This window comes from Quercus lobata, chromosome 11 (genome assembly GCF_001633185.2).
Source record: "Quercus lobata isolate SW786 chromosome 11, ValleyOak3.0 Primary Assembly, whole genome shotgun sequence".
Taxonomy (NCBI): Eukaryota; Viridiplantae; Streptophyta; class Magnoliopsida; order Fagales; family Fagaceae; genus Quercus; species Quercus lobata.
This window is the reverse complement of record NC_044914.1, coordinates 49,599,045-49,624,167: the sequence shown is the minus strand read 5'-3', so window position 1 is coordinate 49,624,167 and position 25,123 is coordinate 49,599,045. Positions and strand designations below refer to the sequence as shown.

Genomic DNA, 25,123 nt, shown 5'->3' with positions numbered 1-25,123 from the left:
GTCCCGACGGTATGCCCCCTTTATTTTTTCAGAAATATTGGGATATTGTTGGACTGTGTGTTTTAGATTGTGTTTTACAGGCTCTTAACTTTGGTATCATGCCTCCCCGTGCTAATGAAACATACATTTGCCTTATCCCTAAAACTAAGAGCCCCCAAAAAATAACCGAATTCCGTCCTATCAGCCTCTGTAATGTGATATACAAGATTATGTCAAAGGTACTTGCAAACCACTTGAAGAAGATTCTGCCTGAAGTTATAAGTGAAGCGCAAAGTGCCTTTGTTCCGGGAAGGCTCATAACCGACAACATTTTGGTTGCCTTTGAAACAATGCACACCATAGACCAATGGACGAAGGGTAAGGAAGGGCTAATGGCTATAAAATTAGATATGAGTAAGGCGTATGACCGGGTGGAGTGGCCCTATTTGGAGGCTATTATGCAAAGAATGGGATTTAAGGATAAATGGGTATCATTGATTATGATGTGTGTTCAGACGGTGTCCTATTCTATACTAATCAATGGGGAAACTAAAGGCTCTATCACCCCTTCAAGGGGGTTGCGACAAGGGGACCCAATTTCCCCATATCTGTTTTTTCTATGCACTGAAGGTTTATCTGCAATGATAAAAAGGAAAGAAAGGCTTGGTAGTCTGAGGGGTGTGTCGGTCAAGATAGGAGCCTCAAGAATATCCCGTCGCAAATTGTGCTCAAATTGTGCTCAAATTTTGTAGAGCTACGGTTGGGGATTGTGCTCAAATTGCAGAGGTGCTTGCTACATATGAGAAGGAATCGGGGCAAAAGTTGAATAAAGAGAAGACCTCACTTTTCTTTAGCAAAAATACGAGTATGGATATTCAGGAAATGGCTAAAGAAACTTTTGGTGCACAAATTATCCAACAACATGAGAAGTATCTTGGGCTGCCCCCGTTAATGGGTCGGAGTAAAAAAAAAGCTTTTAACTGGATAAAGGACTAAGTGAGTAGGAAAATAGCTGGCTGGAAAGGCAAACTGCTATCCAATGCAGGTAGAGAAATTCTATTAAAGGCAGTAGCGCAAGCAACACCCACGTACACGATGAATTGCTTTAAACTACTGGACTTGCTTTGCTCAGATTTGAATTCCTTGATGGGCAGATTCTAGTGGGGTCAGAAGAAAAATGAGAGAAAGCTAGCTTGGGTGTCATGGGAAAAGCTTTGCTCCCCAAAGGTTGATGGTGGGATGGGTTTTAGGGACTTGAAGGCTTTTAACTTGGCGTTATTGGCAAAACAAGGATGATGAATTTTGAAAAACCCGGAATTGTTGGTTCATAAAGTTTTCAAAGCAAAGTATTTTGCGAAGACAGCTTTTTTGGAGGCTCAAATAGGGAGAAGACCATCATACATTTGGAGAAGTATTCTATTGGCAAGGGAGGTTATTAAAATGGGATCTAGATGGGTGATTGGCAATGGCAGGAGGGTGCATATTTGGAATGATGGATGGATTCTAGTGGCTGATACGTAGAAGGTAATAAGTCCAAGAGTCCAGATTAGAGGTGGTGAGGAAATGGTGTCGTTGTTGATTGAGGAAGAGAGTAGAAGATGGAATGTTGATCTTATTAGAACCTCCTTCCTACCTCAAGTATGGAGAAAAAGGGCCAAGGGAATTTTTACAGTGAATAGTGCTTACAAAGTTGCCTACAAAATGCTGAAGGAAGCTAACTTAGAGAATCATAATGCTGGCTGCTTAGACAATTCTAGAATGCAAGCTCTTTGGAGGGCGATTTGGAATTTAAAGTGTCAAAGTAAAATCAAACACTTTATGTGGAGAGCTTGCAGGAACATCCTGCCTACCAAGTTTGGCCTAAAGCAGCGAAAGGTCGTCATGGATGATAAGTGTGACATTTGTGGTGAAAGGGAGACCTCAGGAAACATCCTATGGAGCTGTGTTACCATGAAGGACACTTGGAAGGAGCTGAAAATTTGAAATGCCAATCAGATCCCTCCTTTGGAAGCATTTATTGATGTGCTTTGGTGGCTGTGTGAGCATGATGGTACTAGTGATTGGGAGGTCTTTGCTACTGCGGCATAGGGCATTTGGAATAACAGGAATGTTATTAGACATGGTAGACAAGCAAAACAGGGGAGACCAATAGCACTAGAAGCTCGGAGATACGTTGAAGAATTCCGAGCTCACATGCCTTGTACAAGTCCTAAACTCAATCAATCCCCACAGAGATGGTCTCCGCCTCCACCCAACTGGTATAAGGTTAATGTGGACGGGGCGGTCTTCAAAGAGCTAGGGAGTATAGGTGTTGGGGTGCTTATTAGAAATGCTCAAGGAGGGGTGATGGGGGCGATGAGCAAGAAAATCAATAGAACAATGGGAGCAATTGAAGCTGAAGCAAAGGCAATGGAGGCAGGCATTTTGCTTGCGTGGGATCTGGGCCTAAAGAATATTGTAGCAGAAGGGGATTCATTGGCAGTAGTTCAAGCTATTAAAGGAAGTGTCACCCCTGTAATCTCTATTCAAAAGGTAACTGAAGGTATCTCTTGGTGGCTTAAGAATTTTGACAACTGGAAGATTTCACATGCAGGAAGAAGCAGCAATACAGTTGCACATTCAATGGCTAAAGAAGCCAAGTCAGTTTTAGAAAGTGTAATATGGGTGGAGGACTCTCCCCCTTTTATTTCGGACCAGCTAATGTCTGATGTATTGTCAATGGACATTTGTCCTAGTTTATGAATGAAGTTATGAGGTTTTCATCAAAAAAAAAAAAAAAAAAAAAATAGTAAAACTAGCATGTAAACTATGTGCTACTACAACTTTACATACACTAAGATTTGAGATTATATGTTTAGCTAAAGTAATTTATTTAGTTTCTATTTTTTATTTTAAGTTTCTCTTACTTGTTATTTAACTTAAACCATAATAATTTCATGTACTTTTTTGTTAACACTTGTTTTTAACATTCTATCATATGGTTTTAAGGAAGTGTTTCGATCCTAACTAACCTGTATATACTTACAATTTAGTCAATAAAAATTTTTTATCACTTTTTTTTGACTAATAAAGAAAAACTTATCAGTTACCCATAAAGTGCTTCTAGCATGTTACATAGTCCATAAAATGCCACATATTATTGAAGGACCACATATTATTCAAGTATCAACCTTAAGGTGGTTTAGATCATAGGTAATTATACAAAAAAAAAAAAATGATTAAATTAAGTGTATGATTGGTTCTTTTTATATGGTTCATTTAATATTAGACTTTTATTTTTTTTTTCAATGAATAATTAACTTGGCATTAAAATTAAAAGTCTTAAATTAGACATGTAGTGCAAGACCTCAATTGAAATCTAATTGGATTTTCTCTCGGACAATATATATATATATATATTCTCAGGTCTTTTATTTATTTATTTTTTTCAGTCTTGCATCAAATTCTGGATTTAGTTTGGGCTCAGCATTTTAATTTGTTTTTAAGACAACCTTTTTTTATGGGGTTTTTAAGACAACCTTGACTTTTGACAACTGAACTCATCTAAACTTTCAAATAACTGAACCCAATTCAAAGAACAACATTTTTTTTCCCTTCTCGTGGGCTGGAAATTAAAGTGTAAAAAATGGCAGAAATATGGTGTCATTTTCCCAGAGGGCATTTTGGGCTCCTTACATTTTGGGCTTAACATGTTGCTTTGGATATTGGGCATTGAGCAGAACATCTGATTAAAGGGCTACACGGCAATTCCAAATGGCAATAGTTGGCAATTGCGTTTGATGAGCACACTTCTAAATCTTGTATCCATGTTCCCCAATCCAATTGTGAGGACAAGATCATCTGCATTCACAATGGCAGTGGTAAAGCTCATAGTGAAATTTAACAAATCAGGAAAAGGCAAAAGGACTTTTTTAATTTATTTGTTTTTAGTAAATTTTATTAGGGGTATTAATTCGGGTTAGCGTGTTAGGTTCATGTTGTGTCGAAATAGGAGTATCCGACTAAATGCCTCAACCCGAACTCAACCCATTTAATAACCATGTCATGACTCTTTAACCTAACCCATCCTGTTAATGAAGTGGGTTGACACGAACCGACCCACTTGACATGCTTAATAAACGAGTTGTGTTGGGTTGGCACGGATGTGACACAACCATTTTCAACCCGCTTAATATAAAATATAACATCCATACAAAAATAAGTTCTTTACATCTTAAAAGTAATACATACACTTCGAGTCTTCAACCCACATTCAAAAGAACAAAGATCAACAAAAATATAATATCAATCTAGAAATAAGTTCTTTACAATTTAAAAGAAAGTGCATACACTTCAACCCATATTCAAAATAACATAGTTCAACAAAAATATAACATCCACAGAACTCACCAAATGTTAAGTATCAATATTGAAAGAGTCAGTGCAAATAGTAGATTGATCATGACTAGAGAAATTTTCAATTTACAACTATATCACTTGTATGTATTTGTAATTACTCACTTTTTTTAAAGTTTAAAATATAGCTTGAATATAAAAGATATTTGAGAAATCTAAAACAAAATAAATAATTTATTTTTTACGAGTTAAACGGGTTGCATTATATGGGTCATTTTTGGTTGACATAAATAAATTGGCGTGTTAAATGTGTCTATTGCTGGTTATGCGAGTTGACCCGCTTATGACACTTTTTTTATCGTGTCGCTTTCGAGTCAACTAGTTTATGACCCAAACCTGCTAAGATCCAACCCTAACTCACAAAAACCAGTGTCGTGTTCGTGGGTTAGGTTAAACATTGACACCCTTAAATTTTATTCTATAATATATTTATTTTGAATACTACAATATCATAACATAAATCGATTAGGCTTATACTTATCTAGGATGCACAGATGCGGCAAAATGGGCGTCGCACTCGCATCCGACACGATCCGACACGGCGACATGCGAGCAACACTGCTGCCTGCGTGTCAGTGCTGTAAGCGACTAAATTTCTTGATTCGAAATGAGTCAAACAAGTAAAATAGTTTCACAAATGTGAATTTGTATTGATGATTGTGTGGCACAATTCTCTGTGATCACAAAAGATTGATCCTCTAATTCGATCTCCTTGAAAGATTTGTTGATTGGATTTATAGTAATGTGATTTTGATTTGAACACCTAATGTACTTCAATTTGGCTGAAGAATGGATCGAAGATCTTTGGAACAGAATTACAATGAATCTCTGGCTATGAGCTTATTGGAAATCCTTTGTTCTTCACGTTCTTCGTGTTCTTCGTGTGTTCTTCGTCTTCAAAGGTTTGTTGTGGAAGTTCTTCGGGGCTTTAGAGGCTTGAATCCGTGGAGCTTCACTGATTTGTGGTTGTTTGAGGTTTCTGGAGGCTTTTGAGCTTGATTCCAGTGAACTTTGAGATCTAGGCAGATAGTTTGGATGATTCTGCTTCGAATGTTCTTTGTATTTGAAGATTTGTGGTGGAAGTTATTCGGGGCTTTCGAGGCTTGAATCCGTAGAGCTTCACTGATTTATGATTTGTTGATGTTTTCGGACCTTTGAGCTTGATTCCCGCAAACTTTAGGATCTAGGCAGATGATCTGGATGATTTTGCTTCGAATGTTCTCCGATTTTGGGGTTGAAGTTCTTGAAGGCTTTGAGGCTTGATCTTGGCAGAGCTTTTTCACTTCTCAATACTAGTCCTTCTGAATCTTGGTCCTCTGAATGTCTTAGGAAGGCTTCTATTTATAGGAGTTTGGGGGTGGGTGAACGACACGTGCCGAAGCTTGATTGGTGACACATGTCACAGCCTGATTGGTCCGCTTAAGTCATCGCTTACACGTGCGAGGTTGCTTGTGTCATCGCTTACACGTGCGAGGTTGTGTGATTGGTTTTTGCATGACACTTGGCAAATTTCTATTGGCTTCTGAATAGTGATAGCAAAACCTGATAGCAGTACTGGTGCTTTGTAATTGGCTGTATTTTGTGGACTTAGTAATGTGACGTGTCAGCTTGTGATAGGTCGGGAATTTTCCCTCTCTACAAATGAGCGACTAACTTTCTCTGTTTGAAATGAATCAAACAAGTAAAATAGTTTCACAAATGCGAATTTGTATTGATGATTGTGTGGCACAATTCTCTGTGATTACAAAAGATTGATCCTCTGATTCGATCTCCTTGAAAGATTTGTTGATTGGATTTATAGTAATGTGATTTTGATTTGAACACCTAATGTACTTCAATTTGGCTGAAGAATGGATTGAAGATCTTTGGAATAGAATTACAATGAATCTCTGGCTATGAGCTTGTTGGAAATCCTTTGTTCTTCACGTTCTTCGTGTTCTTCGTGTGTTCTTCATCTTCGAAGGTTTGTTATGGAAGTTCTTCGGGGCTTTAGAGGCTTGAATCCGTGGAGCTTCACTGATTTGTGGTTGTTTGAGGTTTCTGGAGGCTTTTGAGCTTGATTCCAGTGAGCTTTGAGATCTAGGCAGATAGTTTGGATGATTCTGCTTCGAATGTTCTTTGTATTTGAAGATTTGTGGTGGAAGTTATTCGGGGCTTTGGAGGCTTGAATCCGTAGAGCTTCACTGATTTATGATTTGTTGATGTTTTCGGACCTTTGAGCTTGATTCCCGCAAACTTTAAGATCTAGGCAGATGATCTGGATGATTCTGCTTCGAATGTTCTCCGATTTTGGGGTTGAAGTTCTTGACGGTTTTGAGGCTTGATCTTGGCAGAGCTTTTTCACTTCTCAATTCTGGTCCTTCTGAATCTTGGTCCTCCTAAATGTCTTAGGAAGGTTTCTATTTATAGGAGTTTGGGGGTAGGTGAACGACACGTGGCGAAACTTGATTGGTGACACATGTCACAGCCTGATTGGTCCGCTTAAGTCATCGCTTACACGTGCGAGGTTGCTTGTGTCATCGCTTACACGTGCGAGGTTGTGTGATTGGTTTTTGCATGACACTTGGCAAATTTCTATTGGCTTCTGAATAGTGATAGCAAAACCTGATAGCAGTACTGGTGCTTTGTAATTGGCTGTATTTTGTGGACTTAGTAATGTGACATGTCAGCTTGTGATAGGTCAGGAATTTTCCCTCTCTACGAGTGCCATGTCCAGGTTTTTTTTTTTTTTTTTTTTTTTTTTTTTTTTTTTTTTTTTTTTTTTCCCCTAATACACGTCGACAAGGGCTGAATCGGTCCATATCGGGTGAAACCGCTAAAACACATCGATTTAGGCCGTATTGGCTGATTCAGGCCAAAATTTTAAAAAAAAAAAAAAAAAAAAAAAAAGGGTGCAAAACGTACTGTTTGAACTTAATAACAAAACCCTAGATTATCTCAGTTCTCCAATCACTTTTCGGCTCTCTGCTCTCTGTCTCCCTTCTCTCATAGACGCACTCTGTCACTCCCTAAGACACATTCTCATTCTCCTATTCTTTGCATGACTCTTGGTCTCAAGCTCACCTCACCTCACCGACCCACTCTAAACTCAGGTATCAAACTAGTTAAAGCTTCCAATCTCAGTTTTTTAATCTCAAGCTCCTTATACTCTCATATGCTCTGACTATTACTCATTGTGAATCTGTGATCTGATTTTTTAAATTTTTAAAATTTTTTCATATAAGCTGTAATGTTGTAACTTGGGTTTGATTTTTTATTTAGTTAATAGTTATTATTTGTAGGTTAAATTGAATCTATTGAATTTGCAATGGATGAAGTTACTAGCATAGAAAATTCACCTTCATCTAATGAAGAAGTGCCAAATGATGAAGCTCCTTTTTGGAAGTATGTGACTAAAGTAGAAAAACTACCTGGTTCTATTGTTAAATCAGGTGGAAACACACAATTTAAGTGCAACTACTGTGGTGGAGTTTTTTTGGGATCCTATTCTAGGGTTAAGGCTCATTTATTAAAAAATAGTAATAAAGGTATTAGAGCATGCCCTAAGGTGACACCGAGCCATAGGTTGGAAATGCAGCGAATGCATGATTAGATTGAGAGAGAAAAGTTAGAGAGAGAAAAGAGAAGTCAAATTCACTTACCCCCCACCTCCCCTAGGCTGTGGGCCTATACCTATTCCCTCATTTAAGAGATAGGAAGGGAGTGATAGTACAAATCCAATTGATGGTAAGAGGAGGAAGGTGACTATGAATTCTCCTTTGGAGAAAGCATTCCAGAATAATGCTAGACATGAATTGGATAGTAAAATTGCTAGGATGTTTTACGTCGGTGGGTTTCTGTTTAACTTTGCAAGGAACCCATATTATCATAGTTCCTATTCATATGTTGCTACCTATAGCATTCAGGGTTATGTTCCTCCTGGATACAATACCTTGAGAACAACACTTTTTGCAAAGAGAAATAGCTCATGTTGGAAGACTTTTGAAACCAATTGAGGACTTTTGGCTTGAAAATGGTGTAAGTATAGTTTCTAATGGATGGTCAGATCCACAAAGGAGGCCTCTTATTAATATTATGGTTGTATCAGATGGGGGTCCAGTGTTTATAAATGCAATTGATGGGTCAGGTGAGTTCAAAAACAAACATTATATTGTTGGGGTGTTGGAGGATGCTATAGAAGAGATTGAACATGAAAAAGTTGTCCTGGTCATCATTGATAATACTACTATGATGAAGTCGGCTGGAGTTCTTATTGAAGGTGAGTATCCTAAAATATTTTGGACACCTTGTGTTGTCCACACTCTCAATCTAACTTTGAAGAATATTTGTGCAGCAAAAAATACTGAAAAGAATGAAGTTACATATGATGAATGTAGTTGGATTACACGTATTGTTAATGATGCATCCTTCATACGTATTTATATCATGAACCATTTAACGAGGTTGGCAATGTTTAATGAATTTTGTCCATTAAAACTACTCCAAGTTGTTGATACTAGATTTGCTTCGGTTGTTGTAATGCTGAAAAGGTTGAAGTTGATAAAAAGATGTCTTCAAGCCATGGCTATTAGTGACCAATGTGCTTCTTATAGGGAGGATGATGTTGGAAAAGCTCAAAATGTGAAAGATATGATTCTAAGTGATCGTTGGTGGGATACTGTTGATTACATCCTTGAATTCCCAACACCTATTTATGATATGCTACGAGTAGCCAACACAGATAAGTCTTGTCTTCATCTTGTGTATGAGATGTGGGATTTGATGATAGAGTAGGTGAAGGCAGCAATATATCGGCATGAAGGCTTGGAAGATGATGAGTATAGCTCATTTTCGGGTGTGGTGTATGATATACTCATTCCTTAAATCCTAAGTAAGCACATTTATTTTCTATTTTTCCTTAGTTCCCCCTTCTAGTAAAACACACGTTTCGTCTATATTTGTTTTTTAATCTTTAACTAGGTATTACTCCATGGAATGATTTTCAGAGAATCCAAAACACATCTCTCCACATCAGGATCATGAAATTTCTATGGAAAGGAGCAAGTGTTTGGATCAATACTTTGAAGATAGGAATGACTTAAGGGTGGTGAAAGTTGAGTTTGTTGCATTTTCAGGAGGAAGGTTTCCTTCACCAGATGCCTTGATAGATAGGTGGGCCTTACAACCTTTGGTTTGGTGGAAATACCATGGCTCCTTATTTCAAACTCTTCAAGCCCTTGCCCTTAAACTTCTTGGACAACCTTGTTCATCCTCATGTGCTGAAAGGAATTGAAGCACATACAAATATATTCATTCTTTAAAAAGAAACAAAATGGCTCTTGCACACGCTGAGGATTTGGTATATGTGCATTCTAATCTTTGACTCTTGTCAAGGTGCAATGAGGAGTACGAAAATATAGCAACAAAGATGTGGGATATTGCAAGAGATTCTTGGAATGAGAGCGACATACATGGAGGAGCTGGAATTCTTGAGAATGTTGCCCTTACACTTGATGAGCCATAGTTGGAGGCCATGGTTATCGCGAATGTTAGCACTGGTGTTACTACTAGTGAAAGTGAAGTTCGAAGTGAAGCTATTAATCTTGAAGATGATGATGGTTGTATTTGATTGTCTTGTTGATTATCTTTTATTTTGTTTTAGTTTCAAACTTGTGAGTTATATTCTAATTTTTGAACATCATGGAATATTTTAGTTTCAAACTTGTGGATTGTATTTAATTTATGAACATCATGTTTTGGTTATTATCTACTATTGCTCTTAAATTTGGTATATGTTTATATAATGTGAAAAGGCATGCCTAGCAATATATTAACCCACACCTTATTTTTTTAAAAATTGCCGAGTCCTGCACCTACACCCGTATCTGCATCCGAATCTGAAAACGCACCCGTGGTCGGGCCTTGCGATATGGGCACTCTTTAAAAATAGAAATTTTCATATGTATAGGTTCACGTGCCTTATGTGAGACTGATATGTAGGTCCACACCTGTGAAATGGACGTGTATGTGAAGATATGGGTTACCTACACCTGAACAGAAAGATCCTATAAAGCGTTACTGTTTCTGGGATTAACTTGGGGACTTTCTTGTACAGCTTAGATGGAGGGTGTAGAAGTCTTCTTTTGGAACTTTGAGATACCACTTTGTAAGAGCTAGAGTGAGTTGGGTGGTCTTGTAAATTGTAATTCTCTGACACATACTTATTGGATGCGTTTTTTTCCTCAATTTTCACTTCTTAAAATTCTCCAAACCCTTCCTACTTTCTGGTCATTTCTCACACTTTTCTTCACTAAATTTTAACTACACATCAGGTATTAGAATAGTTGTTCTGTCCAAAAATTTATTAAGAATTTTCTTCTGACCAACGAGGGAGTGACTAGAAACATAGTGGAAGGTAGACCTACTAATCCACAAACATTAACTCATTTTTATTATAATTGCACGAATTTCTATTAGTGGAAGGTAAGTCATTTAACTTTTTTTAGCTATGTCTAGCAAGCAATAGAATTTTACGGCAGGTACAGCAAGCAGGTCCAAAATTCATGAATTTAACCATGGTCCCCCAACTACTATCTTCATCTCATGACTCATGCTCGCGTGCGAGTTTTAGTCATGAAATCTTTCCTGCACGCTCTTTGGACACACGGGACTAGAATTGTAAGCAAAGCAGCCTTTGTCTTAGAAAAAATCTATTACTTCAAAGTATTATATAACTTCTTTGCCACAACTATGATGGAACAGAGTGTGAATGGTGAAAAAAAAATAGTGGATTAATGTATAAATGATAGACAATCACTTATAGTTTGTCACATCAAAATTGTAACAAAAAGTTGTAGAAATTATTCATAGTTTGTCACGTTAAAATTGTGACAAAAAATTATGAAGTAGTTTTTGGCACTAGAACTGCTCTCCTTTAAGAAAGCACCCTATTATGAACCTCTCACACGAAGGTCACTGTCCTTTACTGCAGACCATGAATGCACCATCCAAAATGGAGATTTCTAGTAGTTCTTTCATTAGTGAAAATTATGTCCACAAGAGCCTCTCTCACATAACATGTGATCAAGGCACGGGGCTACTCAGGCCTGACCACAGTTCCCTTGTGAACCCCCACACCTCTCCTAACCTTTAAGTGCACCCTTTCTCTGCCTTGTAAATTGTTACCTCCCTTGTTTTGGAGGGTTACTTGGAGTAAGTAAAAGCCTTTTGTATATAAGACCTAAACTACTTCATTCCCTGTCTAAAAAGCTTTCTGTTTGTACTGTCACAAAACATGAGGGATAGTCCTTCTCTTACTTTTAGCTTTAGCCTCTTGGCTTTCTTCCTTGTCATAGGCTGTCCTTTGGTTGCTTCATATGGTTCTTTCTCTCACACAACCTCTCTTTCTTTGGTTCAAATATTTGATTTTTTTAATGAGGTTTTCACTATAACTACTACTCTTTGTTCTATACTGCAGATGGGCCTTTGTATGATTACACTGCTTGCACTGAGGTATACATAAAAAAGTTGTTAGATTCTAAAGACTTAGGATTTATGTATTTAGAACTCTAATTTGTATTGTTGGCAAACCATAATCAAACAATGTGTTTAGAAGTATTTTAGTCTAGCTCAAAGTTGTGCATTTATGTAAAGTTGGAATCGAGTTAAAGCAGGAAAGCATTATGCCTTTCGGCCTTGCTTGATCAATCGAAAGATAGGCTCGATCGATCGAAGCTCGGGCAGAATGATTTTCTGTAGATTTTTTCCAATTCAGCCCTAAGTGTTTTAAAACGTTTTTAGGGTTTCTTATTTGTCCCAAGTATAAAAGGCAAACCCTAGCCACGTTTTATTGTTGCTCATAATTGCGGTTTGTGTAAATCTCTTGTGAGATCTAGAGGAGTTTTCCTTTACACAAACTTAGGGTTTTCAAGGAGAAGATTTATCTACACTTTGATGATCAATTCAGTTGCTACCATTGAAGTTTAAAGAAAACACAAGCGGGTGTGCTTGTATCTGGTGGTGTATCTAAGAAAGAAGGAGTTCGTGGATTCGGAACTTGCACGTGGTTGTGTCAGTAAGTTCTACTAGTGGGTAGCAATAAGAAGTCGAGCATGGGGGCTTGTAAGTCTTATTATATGAACTTAGATTCTTTCAAGATAGTGGATTCAAGTTTACCTTGAGGATAGCTAGGTCAAATCCTCCCCAGGTTTTTACTGGTTTGGTTTCCTGGGTGATCATATCTTGTATTATTTATTTTCCGCTATTTTGCTTGATTTGATCTTTGTTGTTGTGATAACCTACACTTGTGAAATTGGACTAAGTAACAACTTGACTAATTACCTAGGTTAATCAATTGTGTTTTAAGGAGTCTAAAAACCATCAAAAGTGGCAATTACCATTAAGTTCAATTTTTTATTTTTTTTACATGGGCATTGTTAAAATTGTTTGATTTCTTCCAAAATGTTGTAGTGGTAATGTACAAATAAATGTTTAATTAATGTATGGTGTTACTTGTTTGGCAGTGTAAAGGGCAGCCAGAGAAGGCACTTTACAATGGAGGGATTCTCAAAGATGATGAGCCTGTTAGTGTCAAAGGTAGTGTTGGTGGTTCTGCAAGTATTGTATTTTGGCCGGCTTTCTTATTGCACAATCTCACTCGGGGCACTTATTTCTGTTTCTCAAGTAAGGTTCTTCTTCTTCCTCTTTAACTTGAAAAATATTATTTGAAATAGAATTTATTTATGCAAATAGCAATTGCTTCTCAACTTTTGGCAAAATAAAAAATATTATTTGGAATAGAATTAAAAAGTTCCGTTGCCGGGACTTGAACCCTGGTCTCTCGGGTGAGAGCTGAGTATCCTAACCAACAAGACCACGAAGGATTGTTGGTCCATAATGTTCATTATTCCTTTTTATATGTAGTATACAGGACTACCTCGAACTTCAGTATCATCTCAACTCTCAAGTTTGGGAGAATCTTATCTCACGTAATGCAAATTACTTTTACCACCTTTCCCAGTCCCCCACTAGACGCTCCCATCATATAAAATGACAAAAAAAAGAACATTTCCTAGGTATCTTTGTGGATTCTTTCTGTCCAAGTCCAATAAATAGTACACATTATACATCATATTTAAGGCCAAAATTCTGTAGGCACTATTAGTGGCAGATTGTGTGTTTTGAATGAGCTTATTTTATTTTATTACCTTTGCTTATAGAATAATGAATAAGTTGTTAAAAAAAAAAAAATGTAAAACGAAAAACTGTACCGATAATTTCACATGCTGCCAAGCTCAGCCCATAACCATGCCTTTTGACTATTGTGGACAAATTCCCTTTTACGGCCTGACATAAATGAAATTGAAACTGCTGTCTACCAAATCTGTTAGGTTCTAAAGACTTAGGTTTTTATGTATTTGTTTCTCAAAAAAAAGAAAAAGGTTTTTATGTATTTGGAACTCTAATGTGTATTGTTGGTAAACCATGATCAAAACAATGTGTTTAGAAATGTTTTAGTCTTGCTCAAAGTTGTATATTTATGTAAAGTTGGAATCGAGCTAATGCAGAAAGTATTGTGCATTTCGGCCTGGCTCGATCCATCAAATCTCGGGCAGAATGTGTTTTTCTACAGATTTCCAACTCAGCCCTAGTTGTTTCAAATGTTTAGGGTTTTCTAATTTGTCCTAAGTATAAAAAGCAAACCCCAGCCACGTTTTAGTGTTGCTCATATTGCTGTTTGTGTAAATCTCTTGTGAGATCTAGAAGAGCTTTCCTTTACACAAACTTAGGGTTTTCAAGGAGGAGATATTATCTACATCTTGATGATCAACTCGGTTATTGCCATTGAAGTTTAAAGAAAACATAAGTGGGTGTGCTTGTATCTGGTGGTGAATCCAAGAAAGAAGGAGTCCATGGATTTGGAGCTTGCACATGGTCGTGTTAGTAAGTTTTACTAGTTGATAGTAATAAGAAGTCGAGCGTGGGGGCTTATAAGTCTTATTGTATGAACTTATTTCAAGATAGTAGATTCTAGTTTACCTTGAGGATAGCTAGGTCAAATCCTTCCCTGGTTTTTACCGGTTTGGTTTCCTGGGTGATCATATCTTTGTATTATTTATTTTTTCGCTGCTTTGCATGATATGATATTTATAATTGTGATAACCTAGATTTGTTAAATTGGACTAAGTAAAAACTTGGCTAATTACCTAGGTTAATTTAGTTGTGTTTTAAGGGGTTTAAAAACTGTCAAGTGGTATCAGAGTTGGTTGCTCTCTTGTTGTTGATTTTTTTATCACCAAGCTGATCCTTAACCCCTGTTGTCATGGAACACGGACACTCTCTAGTTTTTCCTCCTCACTTTGATGAGAATAATTATGCTTATTGGAAAGTAAGGATGAAAGCATTCCTGAAATCGATTGATGAGAGAGTTTGGAACTCCGTTGAATACGGATGAGAAAAGCCCACTACTCCTATTAGTGAGTGGGAAACTTCTCAGAAAGAAACAGCTGCGTTCAATAGCAAGGCTATGAATGCTATCTTTAACGCTGTTTCTGTAGAGGAATTTAAGAGAATCTCTAATGTTGAGGCATTTTATACTGCTTGGAATATCCTCCAGACTGTGCATGAAGGCACAAAGACTGTCAAAATCAATAAATTGCAGCAATTGACTTCTAAATTTGAAAGCATTAGGATGTCTGATGATGAATCTTTTGATGAATTCTATGCTAAATTGAATGATATTGTTAATTCTGCTTTTAACTTGGGTGAAATTTATGATCAACCTAAAATTGTTAGGAAGATTCTTAGATCTTTAAGTGAAGACTTTAGACCTAAGGTGACTGCCATTACTGAAAGTAAGGATGTGGACTCCATCCTTGTTAATGAACTTGTAGGATCTCTTCAATCTTATGAGTTGGACCTACCCAAAACTACCAAATCTAAATTAATGGCTCTTAAGTCAGTTGATGATGTTGAAAGTGATGGATTTGATGATGAGCTCTCTGCTACAGAGATTGCTTACCTTACCAAGAACTTTAGAAACTTTCTCATGAATAGTAACAGAAAGGCAAAAGGCACGAACACTACTGAACCTAGAAACTTTAGGAAGCATGATCCCACTAAGGTTAACCATAATGATAAACCTAGAGAAAAAGTAGGTCAATCTTCTAATAATTTTTTGGGTTCTCAGTGTTTTGGATGTCAAGGGCATGGTCACATGAAATCTGAATGTCCTACCTATTTGAAGTCTAAGGGTAAGGCTATGACTGTAACCCTTAGTGATGGTGAAGTTTCTGATAATGAGTCTGATTGTGACGAGGATGAAAACTTCATTACTTTCACTGCTACTGCTGTAGTCAATGAGAGCATATCTTTTGAAGAGAACCCTTCTGATGGGGTACTTTTTGAGGATGCAGATTTTTAAGAGGCCTATAATAAACTTTGCAAAGTTGCTGCAAAGGATGCTATGAATGTTGAATTTGGCCTGAAGAAAATTGAATCTCTTGAGCTTGATAAGAAGAATTTGCTTGTAAAACTGTTTGATGCTAATGAACTTTTGAACAATGTGAAATCAGAGAATATACTTTTGCTTGATAATGTTAAATATTTGGAACTTGATTTATCTGTTGCTAGATCTGCTAGTTCTAAACTTGATCAAATGTTGAGTATTCAAAAGTCTCCTTCTGATAAATTTGGATTAGGTTATGTTGAAAGCATCTCTGTGTCTACTCCCTATTCCACAAACTTTGTCCCTTCATCTTCTTCTGAACCTTCTATGAGTGAGATTGTGAGTGAAACTGTCAAACCCCCTGTGAGTGAGGTTGTCAAACCCATAGAAGTTTCATCATCTAGGAAGATTAGGGTTGATCTGAAAGAGTCTAAGTCTTAAAAGCCTACCCTATCTAAGGACAAGACACATGATAAACCTGCATGGGTTTGTCACTTTTTTGGAAAGTCTGGATACATACGTCCAAACTGTTACAAGCTGCAAGCTGCAAAGAGAGTGAACAAACCAAAAGTACTTGTGCCTCAAGCACAAGATCCTATGGTACTTATTGGTGAATTGGTAAAGGCTTTAAACTTTTATTCCAATCCTAGAGTTGGTAATCATTCCTATGTGAATAAAAACTCCAATACTCATGGTACATCTAAAAAGTTTTGGATGTAAAAGACTTGAACTAACTGAGTCTTTCTAACATGGTCCATGTGCTTCATTGCTCTACCCTTTATGACCATTGTTCTTTGGTTTTGTTTTGTTTTGTTTTGTTTTTTTTTTGTTTTTTTTTTTTTTTTTTGTTTTCTAGGATTTGCATTGCATAATATTCATGCATTTCATTCTAGGTATTTTTTTAAATAAAAAAAAAGGGGGAAAAAGGGAAGAAAAAGGAAGCAAATTGTGTTTTGTACTATTCTTCTTGGTTTTTGAGAACAAGGTTGGTCAATTTATTTTCACATAACATGTCTTTTGTATCTTGTTTAAGTTTGATGAGCTTACTTATTGCACATTACTAGTTGAAGCTTTGTAGTGCATGTTGTGTGGGAAAGATGTTTATGGTTTTTGATTACTTTGTCCTGATCTTGAAGTCACATGTTTTTAACTGTCGGACTTGATCTTTTAGAGAAAGGCATAAATAACCATCTCACCACTATTCACTAGCCAATCATGAACACCTGAGTGCATATCGTAAGATTTTGTGCTCGAGAAAATGTAGCATATGCACAAAAAGAACATAAGGTGAAGCCTCAGTTTAATTGCTTAATACTTAAAATTGGTGTGTACCATTAGGCTTGATGCCAAATCACATACTTAAAATTGGTGTGTACATTATCCTGACTTTTTAATAAGTTTTTGAATGAATTAAATTTGGTGTGTATATTATGAGGCATAAATTCAAGAAACTTATATGATTACAAGCTTATATTCTAGGAGATGTGGGAATTATATGATGTAACTCTTTAGGTGATAGTCTTTTTTAAATTCTATGTGATGAATTTTGTAGACTTTGTGATTGATTGCTATTCACATATCACCTCACATGTATCTCAAAATTTTGCTAGTTGCACACGCTACACAAGTTACTCTTTGCTAAACATTGTACATGTTATTGTGTGTGTTTATGGTCTGACCAACCAAGTTTTGCAAATACCTTGACTTTTGTGCAAAATTAACTTGATGTTTAAAAATTTATGGAGAACGCAAGAAATTTTAATTTTGGGAATTTTGGGCTTAAATTTTTGTTTTTGAAAATCATATCATCACAGACTCATGCATTTTGTTCCTCAATTTCAATGCTTTGAGTTGTTCCTAAATGTTTTTTTTTTAAAACTATGTTTTTCCTCATTTTAGTGAGCCTCTGCCAGTTTCGATTGATCCATTCTATTTTTCGATCAATCGAAATTTTTTTTAAAATGTTTTAGTGAGCCTTTGTTTGTTTCGATTGATCAACACTGATTTTCGATCAATCAAAATTTTTTAAAATTGTTTTAACGAGTCTCTGTCTATTTTGATCGATCAAAGCTGTTTTTTGATCAATTGAAACTCTTGAATTAGGTTTTTTAAAAAACTCAGATTTGACTCGTTCAAACTAGTTTTTGAAAACTTTTTCAAACTTTCCTCTCTCTCTGACTTGGCAAGGCTCCATTGAGATTTTTTGTCATTTTTGGCCAATCTTCTTGCAAGGTTTTTCTCTCCCTAAGCTGGTATGTCCATTGTACCCTCTCTTTTTTCATTTATTTTCTATTTTACATGCATTTTTTCATGCATTAAAGGGGTATTTTCGGACTTAGCATATTTTGGGGTTTTTGATGATTCAAACCATATTTTGTGAAATTGATCATTGGGTTTTTGTTCTAGGATGTTATAATCATGATTCTTGTGGTTTAATTTGATCAATTTTGTGGTTTTTGAGGAATTGAAAATTCTAGGGCTTGTAATTAACCCAAATTGGGGATTTTGTTCAAATTTAACTAAATTGATGAAATTGGCTTGATGATTTGATGTAATTGGTCATTATTTTCTGAAATCTATTTTGTGTGATGATCAATTAGTCAATATCTTTCCAATTGATCATGCGGTTTTTCTAAATTTTGGGGTTTTTGTGTTAGAAACTCTATGCTCAAGCCAATTTTGTGAATTTGAACTTATTTGAACGTAATTGCACTGCATTAGGACATGCATCATGTCATTGAATTTGTTCATGCATCATATAGATTTTTGTTCAATATTTTTTTGTGCTAACTTGCAGTCTGCCCTTTGTTTTTTTTTTTGGTTCCTTTGCTTTGTGTTTTGGTCCTTATCCTAGTACCATGCCTAGGAAAACTAGAGCCTATAGGACCCTCTCCACTTTCTCTGAGTCTCCCTCTAGGAGTGAGGTGTTTAGGAATGATAAATGCAGAGAGGCATTTGAGACTTTGAATTGTAAGCGTAAGATTTGGGTTGAGTGTGTTGTGATTTTAGATGAGATTGATCCGGCCATTAGGGCTAACTTTGAGTCTAGAGGTTGGTTGCCTCTCTTAGAGATAGATCATCCACCCCCAACCGCCCTGATTAGAGAGTTCTTCTCGAATCTCTCTTGCCACGTCTATGATTCCAACACCCTTGTTAGGAGTTGGATACGAGGTGTTGAGTTTACCATTACCCATCGGGTAGTGGCTAAGGCTCTTGGGGTTCCGGTTGTTTGAGAGCCTGACTATCCCTATGATGAGTCTCCTCCCTTAGATGTTGTCATGTCATACATCATTGGGTCGTCTATCCAGTGGAGTTCTGATCCTCGGATCACGTCCGCTGAGCTTACCAAGACTACCTATCTTTTCTTTAGGATAACATGTCATTCGTTGTGGCCTATTTCTCATCTCTATACCATCCCTCTAGAGCGATGTGTGTTTTTGTATGCATTCATTTCTGGTGCGTCTATTAGTTTCCCACATCTGTTCCTTTGTTCTTTGAACGAGGTTCGTAGGAGTTCTGTTATAGGGCATGCGCTTATTCATCCTATTTTCATTCATAGAATTCTGCTGTTTTTGGGTTTAGATGGTTTCCTTTCTAGTGAGCCTGTTCATGTTGTTGCTCCCATAGGTGCCACCTTTCTTATACAGAGGGCTGCTCACTTGAGAGTCTCCTTTGCATCCTAGAGGTGTGTCATCTAGTACTATTCCCCCTCCTCCCTCTTCTACAGGTACTGATGCTGCTGAGACGTCTGGTGCTGCTGCTGATGTTCCTCCATCGACTACTTTGGATGATTCAAACATTCGACGTACGTTGGATCATGTCTTGATCTTTCAGGCGGCTCATGGATAGATTTTGATAGACGTGCTTGATGAGATCCATACCTTGTATGCAGAGTTGGCACAGTTTAGACGTTCTTCCACACCACCTCCCTTTTGATGATGGATTTTGTTTGCCCTTTGGCATTACGTCACAAAAAGGGGGAGTACTTTGTAGAGCTTTCGTTTTCAGGGGGAGAGTTTTTGTTTGTTGGTTAGAGCTTGTGGAGTTTAGATTGTATCTAGGTGCTTCACATTGTATTTTATCTTTATAGCTCTTGCCATATTTTTGATAGGATATTCATGTTAGGGGGAGTGTTATTTTTATTACCTTATATGTTTCTTGTTTTCAACTGTTTATTGATTTATATATATGAGTTTTTTTTCATTGATATATGTTTTTATTATGTGTTGTTTGAAATCAAGAATTTACTTCATTTACTTGTATTTTTTCCACAGATGCGGTTATGCATTTTGTTTAGTGTTTCAGAAAATATTCAGGTTGATTCAATTGAGTTGCTGTCTACACTTGCAACTGATAGATAGTAGTTAGGATTGAATTTGTTTTATGAGCATTATTTGTGTAAAGGGCTTTTATTTTGTAAACTTTGAGCTTCTAGTTGTGTTTTGTCACGGATTGTCAAAGGGAGAGTTTGTTAGGTTCTAAAGACTTAGGTTTTTATGTATTTTAAACTCTAATGTGTATTGTTGGCAAACCATGATCAAAACAATGTGTTTAGAAGTGTTTTAGTCTTGCTCAAAGTTGTATATTTTATGTAAAGTTGGAATTGAGTTAATGTAGAAAGTATTGTGCATTTCGGCCTGGCTCAATCGATCGAAGCTTAGGCTCGATCCATCGAATCTCGGGCAGAATGTGTTTTTCTGCAGATTTCCAACTCAGCCCTAGTTGTTTAAAATGTTTAGGGTTTTTTAATTTGTCCTAAGTATAAAAGGCAAACCCCAGTCATGTTTTAGTGTTGCTCATATTGCTGTTTGTGTGAATCTCTTGTAGGATCTAGAGAAGCTTTTCTTTACACAAACTTAGGGTTTTCAAGAAGGAGTTTGTGGATTCGAAGCTTGCACGTGGTCGTGTTAGTAAGTCTACTGGTTGGTAGCAATAAGAAGTCGAGCGTGGGGGCTTGTAAGTCTTACTCTATGAACTTCGATTCTTTCAAGATAATGGATTCAAGTTTACCTTGAGGATAGCTAGGTCAAATCCTCCCCAAGTTTTTACCGGTTTGGTTTCCTGGGTGATCATATCTTTGTGTTATTTATTTTTCCGCTGCTTTGCATGATATGATCTTTATGATTGTGATAACCTAGATTTGTTAAATTGGACTAAGTAACAACTTGGCTAATTACCTAGGTTAATTCAATTGTGTTTTAAGAGGTCTAAAAACTGTCAAAATCAACAGGTGGGTTAAAGTTACTTGAATCTCACACTAATATGCTATTTTTTGGTGCTTAATAGGTTGGGTCAAGATACAAGGTGCAGAATCAGCTCTCATAAAGGCAAGCCTGAAGTCACAAGATGTGTCATATGACTACATAGGGACTGTTATAGCAGAGCATGGATGTTGGTCATTTCTCAAGGGTGGATGTGTTGTGACTTCACCATCCAGTTTCTCAATTCTAACCCTTTAGGTAAATATATTTCTAGCACTTTTTAACACTTTTAACGTGACAAGTTGTGATTAGAACATTACTTTCATACGAGGCCACTATGGACGACATTTTTATTAACAATAATCACAACATGGCACCTCAATTGTTATGAAAATTTTGTGTTTCTAGATTTATTGATTTCCAAGATATTGCCAGTGACACACTGCGTATGTCTCATTTATAGAACAGTACTGGTGCAAAATTAAGTATTCAAATGTATGAAACAAGTACTTATCCGGAATGTTTTTGTTTGTTTGGTTGTGATTTGTATAGAATTCTGACGACAAGCAAATTGATATAGAAATTACAAGCGCTTCTTTACAACCATTTACAGAGCAGCAATGTAGAATAAATCAGCAACATGTTATTAACACTGTGAGTGCATGAAATAACTTTGTTCTAGGCTCTGTTGATAACTTAGGAGACAAAAGAGGAGAGATTGTGGCGTTTTCTTTCCATACTTGAAGGCAATATCTTAAGACTCAAATTCAGTTTCCAGTAGTAGCATAGCAAATTTACTCTTATCTATACTGTTGTAGAGTGATTTAACAATGAGAATGATCAAAATAGAGTATCTTAATGAAAATATTAAAACTATTATCAAATTTTAGTATAAAAGATTTATAAATTGACTTGTCGATGAATGTGATTGGTGCCACATAAATAACATAATAAATATATTTCTTAAATACATTTTTTATTTTGTGTATAAAAATTGACACATGGTTTATAAGGCTTATATAGTAAAAATTACAGTAGCTCTAGAATCGCAATTATCTTAAGAATATTCTTAACAATATTTTAAGGGCAACATCTTTAATTTGTTTTCTAGCAAAGGAAGCGTGCTGTAACAATCCACGTCTCAGATGAACGTGGAGATAAGTTGCAAGGGGCAGCCATTAACATAGAGCAAGTCTCAAAAGATTTCCCATTTGGTTCTGCAATCGCAAATACTCTTCTTGGCAATTTGCCTTATCAAGTAAGTATGGTCCATATACTATACTTCAAATCTTAATTCATCTGTCTAACATATGGAGTAGAGTATGAGTTCAGAGTCCTATGGACCATTATATACACACAACCAGAAAAGAGCTTTAAGAGCTCTAAAGCTCTTTCTAGAAAAAAAGAAAAAAAGAAAAGAAAGAGTGCCCATAACCAAGAGCTTTTAAGTTTTATAGTCTTTTAGAAAAAGCTGAAATTTAGAGGTTTAAGGATTCATGCTTTATTAATCAAGAACTTTAAAGAACTATTTACTGTAATTTTCCAAAAGCTTAAAATGCTAAAAAGAACTTTTTATTTAAAAATCTATATCACAAAATCTCTACAGCTATAGCTCAACGTCTAACTGCAATGTCAAATGGATACCTCTTCCAATGAAAAATTTACTACCAATTTTATTACAAAAATAGTTATAAATTGACATGACAACATAATGTGATTAGTGCCACATCAACAACATAATATATAAATTTCTTAATAATTTTTGGTCTCGTGTTTAAAATTTGACATAACAGTTTATGAATCTTGTGTTGTAAAGTTGATAGTATCTCTAGTATTACTCCATTCCATCTGTCTAAAATGCTTAGCAATTTTATTATTAGCACTTTCAAATGGCAAGCTAAAACAAAGATTCTCATTTTGTTCCAGAATTGGTTTGCTAAGCGATTCAATGCAGCAGTCTTTGAGAATGAACTCAAGTGGTATGCCATAGAACCTGACCAAAGGCAGGTAAACTACACTATAGCAGACAATATGTTGGAGTTTATTCGTGCTAACCAAATCATCGCTAGAGGCCACAATATATTCTGGGAGGACCCCAAATACACACCACAATGGGTGCGTGACCTTACAGGACCTGAATTACAATCAGCTGTCAATTTGCGTATACAAAGTCTAATGAACAAGTACAAAGAAGAATCCATACACTGGGATGTTAGCAATGAAATGCTTCACTTTGATTTCTATGAGCAACGACTTGGCCCTAATGCCACATTGCATTTCTATGAGATAGCACACATGTCAGATCCATTGGCAACCCTCTTTATGAATGAATTTAATGTGGTTGAGACTTGCAATGATGTGAATTCCATAGTTGATACCTAAATTTCAAGGATGAGAGAACTCGAACGTGGTGGTGTCTCAATGGATGGGATTGGTTTAGAGGGGCATTTTACCATACCAAACCCTCCTTTGATGAGAGCTATTCTAGATAAGTTGGCCACATTAGGGCTTCCCATATGGCTTACAGAAGTGGATATCAGCAATACACTTGGTCAAGAAGCATAGGTGAGCAAGTCTAATTGTTACTCAAATTTTAGCTGAAACCCCAAATTTTATAGACTTTAGAATATATCAATGAATGTGCAAATTAAATTATGTTGTGCAGGCTATTTACCTAGAAGAAGTACTGAGAGAAGGCTTTTCACATCCTTCTGTGAATGGAATTTTGCTTTGGACTGCACTGCATCCTAATGGGTGTTATCAAATGTGCCTGACTGATAATAATTTTCAAAATTTGCCTGCTGGAGACACGGTTGACAAGCTACTTAAAGAGTGGCAAACTGGGGAGGTACAAGGTCAGACAAACGAGCATGGTTCTTATAGCTTTTATGGCTTCTTAGGAGAATATAAAATGAATGTCAAATACAACAACAGAAGGGTAAATTCAACATTTTCGCTTTGTGGAGGTGATGAAACTAAGCATTATAACATTCCATTGTAGCCCATGAAACTATTTCATAGCTTCATGACTTCTTATGGTTAGTTTTTTACATCTAAATTATTGTACCAAACAAGCAGTAGCTTTCATTCTTTTTATAGGGACTATTCCATGTCTTGAGCAATATGCAAATCTGCTATAAGTTAAATTTGAAATATTTATAAAAAGATATCTTTATAGTCCGTATATAATATGGAGTACTCGCTATATGTAATAATATCTGAAGAATTAGTTTCAATTATATTACATTACATATTTACTGTCTTGGTGTCTCGGAGAGAGACTTGGTGAAATAGACATATTTGTGAAAATAGGGAATTCTAGCCTTTTGCCCTTAATTTTAAAAAAATTTAGCAATATGCCCCTATTTCGAAACTATATAAGGATATGCCCCTGTTTCGATACTCGATTATCTTAAAATCGAGTTTCAATGAAATACTCGATTCATTTGAAAATCGAGTTATGCCCAATAAAACTTAAAAAAAAAAAAAAAAACAAAAAAAAAATGCATCGAACTCGATTTTAGGGAAGTCGAGTTCCAAAACGCCGCTATAGGGCTTAAAAACGCCACTATAGGGCTCCATGAACCTAGTATGGGGACTTACAAAAAATTTTTGCAGGAAAACGCCGCTATAGGGCTTAAAAACGTCACTATAGGGCTTAAAAACGCCACTATAGGGCTTCTTGAACCTGGTATGGGACCTACAAAATTTTTTTTCAGGAAAACGCCGCTATAGGGCTTAAAAACGTCACTATAGGGCTTAAAAACACCACTATAGGGCTCCTTGAACCTGGTATGCGGACTTATAATTTTTTTTTTCCAGGAAAACGCCGCTATATGGCTTTAAAACGTCACTATAGGGCTTAAAAACGCCACTATAGGGCTCCCTGAATATGGGATGATCACACTTATAAAATTTTTTTTACATGGAACTCGATTTCCTGAATGGCGAGTTCCATGCAATTTTTTTTTTTTTTTTTTTTTTTTAGTTTGATCGGGCATAACTCGATTTTCTACAAATCGAGTATTTAATTGAACTCGATTTTAGGGTAATCGAGTATCGAAACAAGGGCACGCCCCTATATAGTTTGCAAACAGGGGCATATTGCCAATTTTTTTTAGAT

General features: G+C 36.3%; 1 protein-coding gene and 1 pseudogene across 1 annotated transcript; both read left to right on the top strand.

Moving 5' to 3' along the window:
• The first annotated feature begins 8,448 nt into the window (after positions 1-8,448).
• On the top strand, positions 8,449-9,877 carry LOC115967067. Its single transcript, XM_031086152.1, has 3 exons — positions 8,449-8,632; positions 8,708-9,143; positions 9,748-9,877. Exons 1-3 carry the CDS (start codon positions 8,449-8,451, stop codon positions 9,875-9,877), a joined length of 750 nt encoding a protein of 249 aa, XP_030942012.1.
• Positions 9,878-11,534: 1,657 nt separating this feature from the next.
• Positions 11,535-24,255, top strand: LOC115968022 (annotated as a pseudogene).
• Positions 24,256-25,123: the final 868 nt, after the last annotated feature.